The sequence below is a fragment of the Anopheles stephensi genome, chromosome 3, assembly GCF_013141755.1.
Source record: "Anopheles stephensi strain Indian chromosome 3, UCI_ANSTEP_V1.0, whole genome shotgun sequence".
NCBI classification, from domain to species: Eukaryota; Metazoa; Arthropoda; class Insecta; order Diptera; family Culicidae; genus Anopheles; species Anopheles stephensi.
Window position 1 is genome coordinate 60,455,845 of NC_050203.1, and position 13,058 is coordinate 60,468,902.

At 47.5% G+C, this 13,058-nt stretch overlaps 4 protein-coding genes across 4 annotated transcripts; 3 read left to right on the plus strand and 1 right to left on the minus strand.

Annotated features, from left to right (window-relative positions):
* The first annotated feature begins 9 nt into the window (after nt 1–9).
* LOC118513533 (anamorsin homolog) lies at nt 10–1,458 on the plus strand. Its single transcript, XM_036059405.1, has 5 exons — nt 10–378; nt 465–665; nt 772–951; nt 1,016–1,140; nt 1,211–1,458. Exons 1-5 carry the CDS (start codon nt 237–239, stop codon nt 1,322–1,324), a joined length of 762 nt encoding a protein of 253 aa, XP_035915298.1. The 5' UTR covers nt 10–236; the 3' UTR covers nt 1,325–1,458.
* Nucleotides 1,440–3,979, minus strand: LOC118513528 (U3 small nucleolar ribonucleoprotein protein MPP10). The gene is made up of 4 exons (XM_036059400.1): nt 3,742–3,979; nt 3,047–3,671; nt 2,184–2,973; nt 1,440–2,108 (listed from the first exon to the last, which is right to left on the minus strand). Exons 1-4 carry the CDS (start codon nt 3,849–3,851, stop codon nt 1,504–1,506), a joined length of 2,130 nt encoding a protein of 709 aa, XP_035915293.1. The 5' UTR covers nt 3,852–3,979; the 3' UTR covers nt 1,440–1,503.
* Nucleotides 3,980–4,249: 270 nt separating this feature from the next.
* LOC118513532 (ethanolaminephosphotransferase 1) lies at nt 4,250–9,343 on the plus strand. Its single transcript, XM_036059404.1, has 6 exons — nt 4,250–4,885; nt 5,270–5,338; nt 5,761–6,213; nt 6,303–6,638; nt 6,709–6,885; nt 6,952–9,343. Exons 1-6 carry the CDS (start codon nt 4,832–4,834, stop codon nt 7,021–7,023), a joined length of 1,161 nt encoding a protein of 386 aa, XP_035915297.1. The 5' UTR covers nt 4,250–4,831; the 3' UTR covers nt 7,024–9,343.
* Nucleotides 9,344–10,591: 1,248 nt separating this feature from the next.
* LOC118513531 (cell wall protein DAN4) lies at nt 10,592–12,479 on the plus strand. Its single transcript, XM_036059403.1, has one exon. The coding sequence runs from the start codon at nt 10,902–10,904 to the stop codon at nt 12,273–12,275; it is 1,374 nt and encodes a 457-aa protein (XP_035915296.1). The 5' UTR covers nt 10,592–10,901; the 3' UTR covers nt 12,276–12,479.
* The last annotated feature ends 579 nt before the right edge of the window (nt 12,480–13,058 follow it).

Sequence of the window (13,058 nt, forward strand, 5' to 3'; positions counted from 1 at the left end):
GCAGTAGAATTTATTATTATTTTATAAAAAAATGGCTTCATATGCGATTTGAATAAGCAGTGAAATATTATAAAAATTAAGAAATATTTGAAATTAATCGATGAAATAAATCGACTAAACACGTTCGTCCATCGACCGTGCTGTAAACGTCAAATGCGTCGTCGAACGGCAAGTTATTGTTGATTCAATTGAAGAGCAAGAGCAGCACAATTGCACAGTCCAAAACGCACAGAAAGATGAATTTTGTTCAGGAAAATAATCACGTACTTTACCTGTGGAGCGGTGCCGTTGGGCCGGAAATCGAGAAGGAAGTGAACGAAATCAAATCCATTCCAAAAGTGCAGGTGAATGTGGAAAATGTTGACCGTCTGCAGCTTGGTAAGTTCTGGAATGTGATCGGTTATGTGCGGGCTGGTCCCGTAAACTTTCCATTGATTTTCTCACCACTTCTTTCTCCCAACCAGCCGAGTATGGAAATTCACAATTTGATGTAATTCTGGCACAAGTTTCCACCTCAAACACAACTCTTGTAACGCTGCTGGTAAAGTTGCTGAAGCCCAAGGGCAAAGTTGTGTTCCGAGATGATTCAGCAGCAAGCGTTGAGCAGGCACGTTCTAATCTATTGCTGGCGGGATTTATCAACATTGTGGCATCGGACAATAATGGTAAACGATAAAATCTTCTGCTTAAAAGGGAGGGGAGGTCATTATCACCTAACCACGAAATGGTTATGATATGGTTTTGTATGTGGTTCCCCTTTTCGCGCTCCAGTGTACGTCGGCGAGAAACCAGACTACGAAGTTGGCTCAAAATCGAAGCTGTCCTTTGCCAACAAATCGAAGGTAGCCGCTGTATGGAAACTGGACGATGATGAAGAGGAAGAACGCATTGACGACGAGGAACTGTTGGATGAGGAAGACAAGGCCAAACCGTCTGCCGAATCTCTTCGAGGTAAGTCCGACCGGACGAATTATGCGATGGATAAATAACAATCATAAGTTACCTGCTATTATAGTTTGTGGAACAACCGGCAAAAGAAAGGCCTGCAAAGATTGCTCCTGCGGACTAGCGGAAGAACTGGATGCAGAAGCAAAAGGCAAAGCAGTTATCGACACCACAGCGAAATCTTCTTGTGGAAGTGTAAGTCAACAGGATATGGTTTATCCTACGCAGCCATTACAACAGTTTTTTTTATTCCATGTACTTACAGTGCTATCTGGGAGATGCATTCCGGTGTGCCACCTGTCCATATTTGGGTATGCCGGCATTCAAGCCGGGCGAGAAAATTCAGCTCAGCGATACGCAAATGCAGGCGGACATTTAAAAAGCCGGTCGTAATAGAACAACATAACGTTATGGTTTACAGTGTTTGAGATATGAAGCAACAATATGAGCACAGTTTGAGAGTGATAAGCGAAGAGAATAATATTAGCTTTTGCTAATTATTTGCTGAAGAAACAAGATTTCCCCTTTATTAACACTTACATCTGTTTTACACATTTCTCACAGCTTCAAACTGCTGGCTATCAAGTTGTCCGTATTTTTCTTCTTCTTTTTCACCGTACCGTCCGCCTTCGCCTTTACCTGTGAACGAACCTCATCCTGCAGCTGCGAGAAGAACGCACTGGAAGACTTGGCCGGTCCGGACGATGTTTCCACCATTTGCTGTACATTTTTCGCTTTCGTCACCTTCTTCAGCAGCGATGTCTGCAGTGCTCGGTTCTGTTTGGAGTTGTTGTTTCCAGCCTTTTCGAGCTGTTTCTGCTCGCGTTCCGCTTCGCGACGGAACTTTGCTTGTTGGAAGCGCTTCTTCAACCGCCGTTCGCGGTTCTGATCTGTCTTGGTGCGTTCCTCCTTGGACATGACGTCTCCCTTTGGCCGACGGTGAACTTCCTCGGGTGCGAGCAGATTGGCATCGCTCGTGGCTACCGGTGCCACCTCTTCCATGCTGATGGCAGGCGTGTTGGTAAGAATCTTCAACTCCGGTGCGGCCGGGCGTGGCGTGTAGTGGAAGTTGGAGAGTGCATCCAGTTGGGCAAGGACCACTTTCATCATCTGACGAATTTCTTTATGCTCTTTCGGTTCCTCTTCTTCTTCGTTTGCTTGAACTATAAACAAAAGTAATACGATTAAGTCTTTTTTTAACAAGAAAACTTAAAAAAAACACAACTCGATTCACTTACCATCCGCGTCGGGATTAGCTTTCTCGAGCTGCTTCAAATAGTCCTGCTCGTACACCTTGGCCAAGGACTCCTTACTCTTCTCGCCATCCAGCACCAACTGTTTACGGTACTCGCGAGGATTCTCAGGTGGACGCACCTTCCTTTCCACATCATCAAACGCTTTGTTTCTTATGCGCTGCTTAATGATATCCTCCAGCCGCATCGTCGTTTCCTCCGTTATTACCGGCGCAGGGCGAGTTGTGTGCTCATACTCTAGCACCTCCTCAAGCAACGAGTTCTTCGGTCTTGTTTCGGCCGAAATTTCACCCTTCAGCTGCCACGGTTTATCTTTCAGCAGCTTCGATTCCATTTGCGTTATCTTCTCTTTGAGCTTCTCCTGCCGAAGTTCGTACGAGGATTTTGGTCCATCGTCTTTGCCTTGCTTTTTCTCATCCTCACTTTCGCTATCGCTCGAATCCGGCTGATCAATGGCCGTCCTCTTGGCAGGACTTTCTAGCGATGAGGGAAAGCCTCCTTCTCCTTTGTAGATTTCGAACCGTAGCTTCCGGTTGCGTTCCATTTCCGCCTCATCGGATAGTTCACCATCATCCTGTTTCGGTTCCTTGTCGTTTTCATCCTCTTCTTCATCCTCCACTTCAGCGTCATCACTGTTAGCTTCATTTTCCATATCCTCGTCCTCCTCCTCGTCTTCTGCGTCTTCGTCCTCCTCGTCGTCTTCGCTATCATCTTCCTCGTCGTCTTCGTCATCGAAGAAATCGGCATATTTCAAGTCAGCGCCATCCTCACCGTCCTGTAAAAAAAAGACAAACGTAGGATAAGTCTTCCTAAAGCTCTCGTGTCCGAGTGGCAAACAGATCGCATACCTCTCCAGTATGCTCATCAAAATAATCAATCTCGATCAGCGGGTTTCTCTCGGCCAGTCCGTACTGCTTTCGTCTTTCACGTTCATCTTCCTCATCCAAAAACTTCGCCATATCATCCAGCCTGAAGAACCGATCGTCTACAACCGATTTCTTTGCCTTAGATTGTTTCTTCTCCTTTTTCTTCTGTTTCTTCGCCTTTCTCGGTGCTTCTTCCGCTTCATCCGAATCCATCCCATTTCCGTTTGCCTCGTTCTCCTCATCCTCTGAATCCATTCCGTCTCCATTAATCCCGTTTTCTTCGTCCGATTCATCGTGCGCCTCATCGGCAGACATGGAACCATCGTCGGAACCATCCACCTGAGATGCGGGTTTTGTGCTGTACGCAAGTTGCAAACGTTTTTCGTTCTTTGACACGACGTCTAGAAACTGTTTCAGGTCCTGCTCGATGAAATGGTCATTCTTGAGCTCGAGCTGCTGCCAGATTTGCTCATTATCCATCTCCTCCGTGACCAGCTCGTCGAGGTACGGGAGCGGTTGTTCGTGCCCCACAATAGGATTTTTCGTTCCATGGTCATATATTTGTTTCACCAACAATTTCAACTTTTTAGCTAGAGGTTTCTGCAGCCTGTAGAACGTGCCAAACAAAAGGCGTTGATTTTCTTCGAAAGGTGGACTATCGGCAAATCGCAACTTACTTCAAGTAATTTCCCGGGTACTTTGTGTACTTGCGGAATTTGGTCACCTGCGGTTTGAGTGCCAGGATTTTGTCCGCCGCGGGCGGCGATAATGCCGTTGATTTAACCATTGTAAATACGTGCTGTGTTGGGTAATTTCACTAAAAAACTTTAGCTACGCGCATTACTACTGTGCTTCTTCTCGCAAAATGTGCTGCAAATGCCGCACGCGTGTTTTAGCTGTGTTGACAGTTCGATGTAAATAAACTGGCAACATCAAGCTGCGGTCAAAGCAGCAATCGATCATCGATTGGGTTTTTTTAAATTGCTATTCAAATTTATAACGTCATTTTTTACGCCAGTCGGAGAAATTTTCCTTCCATTACATTAAAATACGGGAAAATTTTCTAGTTTTTACCAATAAATATACATTCTCCTCGACGATATCTCCTACAATTATTCAGTTGATTGCTCCGTAGCTACACGTGCTCACACACACTATCGCACAGCGGCGGGTTTGACAGCTGTCAGAACGCTGCTGGTCGCCCCCAAACAACGCACAGCGCAAAGAAGGAAAGCACGATAGAAAAACCGTCTCAGTGGTTCGCAGAGAAAATCGAACAATTTGCATGCTGTGTGGTTTTCGCGTACGCACACACAACATTGGCCGCATTTTCCCGTTCCCGTCCAGCGGCCACCTAATCCATCCGAAGCGAAAACCGGGTTGCGATGAGCAGTTTGCCGGGACGGAGTCTGCATCGTTGAACTGTGGTGTGTAAGCGTGTGCAGCGTGTGTATCGATCAACGCGGTTCGTTCAGCCGGCAAAACTGTGGACGGGCCGGGACCAGCAGCGATTATTTTGCACCTCGCAGCCACGCATTCCACAACGGAATCGGGTGTGAACGGATAGTTTGTTTCCGCTGTGAAGTTGCCATCGATTGTCCAAAGCAGCAGCATCAAAGGCATCCGTGCACAGGGATTCAAAACCGGGTCCGAAAAGCAGTAAGGCGGCAGCAGGCAACACCAGTAGAGGTGTGCCCACGATTGTGAAGCACGATTTGCTAATTAACTCCCTGCTAACGTTAACGTTGTGCGTGCGACTAGTTTACCATGAGTGACGCCTACCTGACCAAGGAGCATCTGGCCGGGTTCGATAATTACAAGGTGAGAGGACACGCTATTTCCCCGTTACATAAGAACAAGGAGCATTGTGTGCCAATTTTCGGGCATACAGGATACAGCACGCACGCGGAAAACAATGTCCCGAAAGCTGGCATTGTCAACAATCGAAGCGATGTTGCACCAAACAGCGAGTTCAAGAAAAAAAAGCGCGTCATAAGATGTTTCGTGAACGATATCGACCAAATATTGTCCCAGCACCTAGAATGTACTTTTATGTTTTCTGTGAATCTATTTTTAGTCAATAATTCCCGTATTTATTTGCCAGCCTTGAGCAGGGCGTTTTAAAAGCCGCAAGCTATTACTAATATCAGTTCCGGTTTGGCCCGCTTCCAAACGTACTCATGCATATTTATTTTCTAATTTCAGTACAATGCTAAGGACACATCACCGCTCAGTATTTATGTTATGCATCCGTTTTGGAACTGGCTCGTAGAGGTAAGTTCAAACCGCGCTTAGAATGCAGTTTTTGTTGCTCCTAACGCTTCTAAAAAAAAGTAGCTAAATCTATTAAAATGTAAATATTAGACGGTTCAGTTGGGGTTGCGTTACCGTCGCTCTCTTATCACTGATTAGGCATGTCCGGTATGTCGGTGTCTTATCGTTTTCTTCGAAACGACAGACACCGCTCAAGAAAAGTGCCGAAAATGTCGTTTTCGATAGGAAAACAAGCGTACTTTGTGATTGCATCATACATAAACCCAAACAGGGGGAACACTCTCCCATTCTCGTTCGCTACTCCGTTTAGTCGGCTGATAAGGTTGCGAAAGGTAGAAATAGGTGGCCGCGATTACAGTCATGCACGCAAAAAGAAAACACAATATCATCTCGCTGACCTCGCTAATTTCTTTCTATTGCAGTACTTTCCAAAATGGATTGCACCGAACCTGATGACGTTTGCCGGCTTCCTGTTCACGGTGGCCAACTTCGTGATGCTCTCCTGGTACGATTGGGGGTTTTGGGCGAGTACGGAGCTGGAAAACACGACACCGGTGCCGAACTGGTTCTGGGCGCTGGCGGCCGTAAACATTTTCCTAGCCTACACGCTGGACGGTATCGACGGCAAGCAGGCCAGAAGGATAAAGCTGTCCGGGCCGCTCGGTGAGCTGTTCGACCACGGGCTTGACTCGTACTCGGCGTTCTTCATTCCGGCCTGCCTGTACAGCATATTTGGACGTGGCCCTACGTCGGTACCACCGATACGGATGTACTACATCATGTGGACGATATTTTTCAACTTTTATCTATCGCATTGGGAAAAGTACAACACGGGTGTACTGTACCTACCGTGGGGATACGATTTGGGCATGTGGGTGAGTATGGTTCGGTGTTGGTGGGGCCTTCATGCGGAACGGTGCACGATACTAAAACCGCATGTTTTCTCTCGGTTTTCGCTCGGTAGGGTTCCGTTTTGATGTACCTAGCCACGTGGATGTTTGGCTATCAGCTGTGGAAGGTGGCACTGCCGTGGGGCCTTTCGGCTGGCCAGCTGATGGAGCTGTGCTTGCACATCAGCGCCATGTCCAACCTGCCGATGGTCGTGTACAATATGTACCGATCGTACAAGGATCGTACCGGCAAGATGCGCACCATGAAGGAAGCGATGCGACCACTCTTCACGTACGGCAGCTTTATGTTCGTCTGCTTGCTGTGGGTGTTTGTGTCGCCGAGCGACATCATGAACCGTGATCCGCGAGCCGTGTACATCATGACGGGTACCATTTTTAGTAACATCAGTGTAAGTACCCGGTTGCGCGCCGAGCGGTGGAAGGGATTTACTGACTTTGTTTCCTCTTTTGTTTTTCCAGTGTCGGCTAATTGTGTCGCAAATGTCCAACACGACGGCAGAAACGTTCAACTGGATGACGGGCGTTTTATGTGCGGCCATTGTGATGAGCCTCACTATGCCCCTGTTGGAAAGACCGATACTGTATCTGCTGGTGATTGGATCTTCCCTGGCACATTGGCACTATGGTTCCGGTGTGGTAAGTGTTTTTTTCGGTCTTAATTAATGTCTAATTCGATACTAATACACGAATCAATGATCACAGGTCCAGCAAATGTGCACACATTTCAATCGACGCTGCTTCATGGTTACGAAGCCGGAGGAATCCAAAGAATAGGAAACACTGCTGCACGCTGTCTAGCTCGAGCTTGAGTGTCCTCTGTGCGTGCCGCGTCAATTGTTGTGGCCGTACCTCTTCTTCAAGCGTTGTTTTCGGGTGTCTACCGAAATATCGAGCATTATTTAATTTAACGTTCCGTGTTTTGGAAGTCAGCGGACATCACATTGAGTTCGAAGCAAGCACGCTTTTCAGTACTTTTATCAACACGTTTGATGTGAAAAGTAGCTAGAACGGCTTCACGATTTAAGATGCTTTAGCGAGCGAGTGACCTGCACAAAGTTAGGTGTTCAGGTGATTCTTTCGCAACCTTCTTGTAATGGAATTGTAACGCCAGGGAAAGTGATACAGAGAGAGGGAGAGGGAGAATCCCTTGGAGCAGTCAGTATAAATTGGCCTATTAATTCGCTTAGCGTCAAAAGGGGCAATTCGACCATATCGAATGAGGCAAGAGGGAGAGTCAAGTGAGATAGCAAAAACAAAACAAAAAGGGTGGCATCTGAAGGTGGACCGATATATCATGATGGTATTTATCTTTCCCATACCTACATACCTCACAATTTTACTACTTATAAACTGTAACTGCTTCTAGCTAGTATTCTGTCTCGACATCACACACAAACTCATCAGCAAAACGGACACGAAACAGGTGACTTCATAGCATATGCTAGCACCTAGCCACACGGTCACCATCCAAAGAAGTAATTTAATGTCTAACCTACGCTTCGCTCTTCCCGCTATATATGCTCTCCGTTTCGAAACCCGTTGTATGTGACAGTAACTACATTTTACATTATCTAACCAGCTGCCGATAGCTACAATGCATTTCTCTCTATGTACATATTAGTGCCCGTGTAAGGAGAAAAAAGAACAAAAATTACGTTAACAAATTATAAAAGAACGTATGTGTGTATGTATGTGTGTCCCCACGGTTCAGGTGTTTTCCCCTGATCGGGTGGGCTAAAAGCTAACTTATATCGCCATATCGCGACGAATCAAAGAATTATGAAACACGCTATGCCAGCAGGTGATCGAGACGCGATCGTACGCCATCACTGCACGATGGACATACTTTTGTGCCGTGACATATTTGTATAGGGTATTTTGCATGATAGACGCGATTTTTGCATTTTATAATCGTGACAATTCATTCAGGAAAGCAGAACGAAAAATAGTACCAGGCAAGCAACGTTTGTGACCGGTTCGGTGAGCATAGTTTTTCCGCAAAAAGGAAGGTGGAAGAAACCGAGTGGGCAAGGAGTGCCGCCGCCTGCCTTGCAACTGCAAAAACGCATTCGAGCGACAGGAAAGCAATTTACGATCGCGTTCTGTACACACATGTTAACAGTTCCCCGGAAGGAAAACTAAACGACAATAACGAGTAGAGGACGACAGCAATCGAGTTCTATCGTGCGTTAGATTGAAAAGTTTTCTGCCCATCCCCTTTCCCGGCAGCCCACTGCTACTTGTTATGTTGAGATTACCGTTAAAGTGATCAAAGATTCGGTAAGCCTGTGTTCGTAAGCCATAACAAAGCGTAACAAAACGCCATTTGTCCGGTTCAGGAGTAATGCGCCACGTACACGTCGCTATATAAGAGTTAAGACGGTACCGAGAAATAAAACAGTGATGCATGAAGAAACCAAACAAGCGCAAGTTCTCGATTCCCGTAAGGTGCCGGCAGTAGGATTAGTTACTGAGCATTGCACTGATGATCCTTTTTTTTTGTTTCACAGCACCGATACATGCACCGCTCCTGTTCTCTCTAACAACCAGTGCCATATATACATATTATCCTATACAGCTATCTATATGAATTTGATGTAGTGTGAGGCGCATCTTGGGTATTGTTTCGTGTGAAAACGGAAATGTAATTTATTAACTGTTCTTATTATAATTAACCGTACGTTATCGCTTCCTTTGTGCGATAGCCGCACATGGCACTACACCTTGTGCAGTGTAAATGGAAAGAAGCAGGGTTACAGGATACGAAAAGCTGTAACAAATTCCAGTGTTAAGGGAAAGGGATGGATTGTAGAAATTGATACTCAAAGGAGACCAGTCAACACAGCTGCAGCTCACAAACATGACAGAAGAACATTGCAATAAATGATTTGAATGAATGAAAGTAACGGCACGGGCAAACTGTAAGAAGGCTTCAAACTAAATCACGTTTTGTATTCCAACCAGCTTTGTTGAGTGCTAGAACATTACCTAACCCTATACAGCGGGCAGATTTTTGTCAACTCAAACCAGTTTCTGTGTATGTTTATTGTCCAATATTGAAAGTCAATAAAAGTGAACAATTATTTAAAACAAAGCTGTGAGTGTATTTATCAAGTAATGGGCTCTGTCCGATACTGACTAATTTTTATTAGCCAAAAGCTTGAGCTAGAATAATAATTAGCGCCATTAGTGGTGAAGGATAGTGTAGAATCGGTTGGCTGATCATGTCATGAAAATGGCACCGGACGGCCCAGCGCTCGTAGCCATGGACCGTCGGCGCTAGACTTCTGCAACAGGCGCCCCAAATCGCGAGACCCTGATACATTTGTGTGGCTTCGTGGCTTATGTTTAGCAGAGTATGGCAAACATATCTGAAGGTTACAGCAAAATGGTGCTAATAAGCAATCAAGTTCATAGTTGATGTCTCTTGTATTTCGTTGTCTCTTTCTAATTTCGTGATATAAGTGTTAACTTGTCTGAAAGGCTACTAAATAGGTAAAAGATAAATTGATTATCTGTTTTAGTATGGCACTCCTGAAATTCCTTAATAAAAACTTCCAAAAAATATTAACTCTTCAAACAAAACAGATCTACCTTAGCACGATCTCCTCATGGCGGTATAGACGAATGCGGACGGTAGCTTTGCGTTCCGTGCTGGCCAACAACCATCGGGCAACCAGTTTGTCCCGTAGTCTTTACGCACATAATTAAGCCCCGATCAGCGATGCCGTTATGCTGTTCTAGGGCGATTCTGCCAATTCCCGTTCACCGATGCTCCAACAAGCGGCGAGTTTCCCAACAAGGGTTTCTGCTCGATTCTGTTGCATCGGTTGCCGGTGAGCCTCACCCGTGAAAGTCTGCGAATGTTTTCACTCATTGCTGGCTGCCGGACGGGGACACTGTTTGTGAAAGTGTTATGCTAATCGTAGATCGTTGCATTTGAAATAGAATATTGCGATCAGTGAAATGTACCCGAGCGGAGGATCATGTGAGAGGAGGTGTATTATCTTACTAAATATATTACTTGGTATTGTACTGAAACTTAGAATCTTGAATTTGAATTACCATTTGAACAAGCAATTCGAAATTATATTTAATAATATCAGTAGATGAATTACCATTCCACTTTTAAACGCATAAAGTGATAACAGTGCAACAAACTAAACAACTTAACAACATTGAATGGGCATAAAGCAAAGGAGAATCCTCTCCATCTCGATTAGATTTTCATCCCCTACCCTCGGTAAACTACCCTTCAACCCTCCTACCCTACTTGCTGTTTGTTTACTACTGCGTTCTTCTTTCTTGCCGATTCTCCTGCTCTTACGGACGATCGCTCACGATCGTCCGCGATCGCCGGCGCCTTCAGTGATTTCTCTTGATTCCTCTCGCAATCGCTGGTTGCTCGTTGCGTACCAGCAACTCTCGCGGGCTTATCCCCTGTTTTTCATCCCCCCAAAACAAAACCCTCTCCCGATGGAACGACCGTTGGAGACCGCGCTTTGGTGACTGCGCTGGCCGTGGTTGAGTATTGTGCTGAGCAGTCGCGCGTTGAACTTGAACCAGAAAAGAGCTACACCATTCAGCAAGCAAACCCCGAAAGTCAGTGATCGCCAATTGGAGAGCAGTGAACCTGAACAGCCACAAAGAAGATGCTACGATTCACGCACGCACTGTTGCTGTTCGTAGCCATGGTGGCGCTCGTTGCCGCAGGGCCTACCGTAAGAAAGGACGAGACAGCCAACGCCATTACGACTGTTGCGGTGCCTCCAGCACCGGAAACGAAACCCCCTGCTAGTGAAGAACCCGCGCCGGGAGAAAACATTCAATCTCCCGTGAAGCTTTCGATTAGCAATGATGAACCAGCGAACGATGCCACCAGCACCGCCGCTAGTGAAACCAAGCCAACGGACAGCGAATCCACAACGTCGGTGCCTACAACTTCAGCTTCGACTACGGCCGCGAGCGACTCTTCAACAGTTTCGACGACGTCTTCCACCACGACGAAAGCCCCGAGCACTGCAGCGGTCAGCGGTGAACCGACCGTCCCCACGACGAAGCCTCCCCGCAAAGTGATCACGTTCGATCAGCGCCAGGAAGGCAAATACAACATTCGTGCCGATTTGGAAAACTTTGTAATCGTGGTCGTCCCGTCCGGCTCGTCCTCCGGTGCATCTCTGCTGGATCTGTTGACCCGCTCGGCCCACAAGAAGGACGCACACCAAACCCGCAAGGCGTCGCACAAGCGCAAAAACAACAAGGCCCACGGTGCCCACAGGAAGATCGCCCAGGTAACGCCCGAGGTGATCGTGCTGGACGAGAACAGCCAGCGGTCGGCGCAGCTCGAAACGGAGGAGTTCATCGAGGGCCGCACACCGTACAAGGTGGATCTGTCGAGCAGTGCGCGCAGCGTTGATGGAGACGACGCGGGTCCGCTCGGTGCGCCAGGGCGCAAAGCATCGTTCGCGTTCAGTGTGGAGCCGGCGTCGTCGAGCCGCTTGGTTCGCTTCCCGGCCGCGTCAGGTAACTATCCCCATCCGCATGGGAACGGGCGGGCCCTGCGGGTCGGCGGGTACCCTAACACTAACACCCTGCTAGTAGCCGCCGGTAGTAGTAGTGCCACTAACAACCACATCCTTCCTGGTGACGGGGACAACAATCCACCACGGGACGGAACCAACTCCCTGCTACTGCTTCGCCGGAGCTACGACGCTGCCGGACACGCGACCGAACCGGACCGGGACGGTATCGACGGTGACAACGGGCTGGCCGTCTATTCTCACCATCCTCCTCCACCTTCCTCCCTCGACAGCCTAGAGTACGAGCCGGTGCGCTCCGATGTCGACATGACGCAGCTGCAGCTACAGCCGGACAGCGAATACCGCTACGACGATCTGGAGCAGAACGATGAGGCCGACACACTGGACGGCGACTGGGACGAGCTGCGGCTACTCGGCGCACAGGAGCAGTGTGGCCCGGACCGGAAGCGGGACAGCTACGGCGTCTGTCAGTTTGTGCAGCCGTGATCGTGGCAGACATTTTAGTAGTGATTAGTTCGTAGGTTAAGTGTGGTTCTGAGAGGGACCGACAGAAAGGATCGATGATCTCCCGCAGCTCGAGCGACTGGCGAGCTTTGTCGGGGAGCTTTTGCGCTAGAAGAAACCCCAACACTTCTTCTGCTGTTTATTTATTGATGCCATTGTGCCAAATAAAAGCCATATTCTACTCGATCCGACCGTGTGATCTGTTTTTTTTTTTGTCGTTGTTTCCCTTCATTGAAAACATGGTGAACCTTGAAGCGCGCTACAACCAAATCAGTACGCATCCGAATCTGACCGGTGAGACCATGCACAAGATAATCTAATGACGTCGCGGAAGCAGCGGTGGGACCTGACGGGCTAGGTTCTGAGGAAGAACTGAGGAAGGAGCGCGGAGATGTGTATTTTAAGAATAATCTACATCAGTCTGTCTCGTGCGGCTTTCTGCCTCGTCTCTAGAATCAGCATCACGCTCTGGACGACTTTCTCTGTGTGGTCAGCATCGGATGATTAATCACCCCAGGTCTGCAAAACAAAGCCGCGAACCAGCGCAATTGTAAAATTAAATACGAAAGCAACAGAACAGAGGAGAAAATGCTAGCAAAAACAGAGCCGCACACTGGAGAAAGAATCCGGAAAACACACAGAAAGGAAAGGCGGACAGTGTGACGATCGCGTCCGACCCCACTGTCAGCCGGGCAGCTGGGCTACGATTCCGTTATATTCCACGACCTACTTTCCGGTGAATGTCGTTATCGAGCACATGTCGCA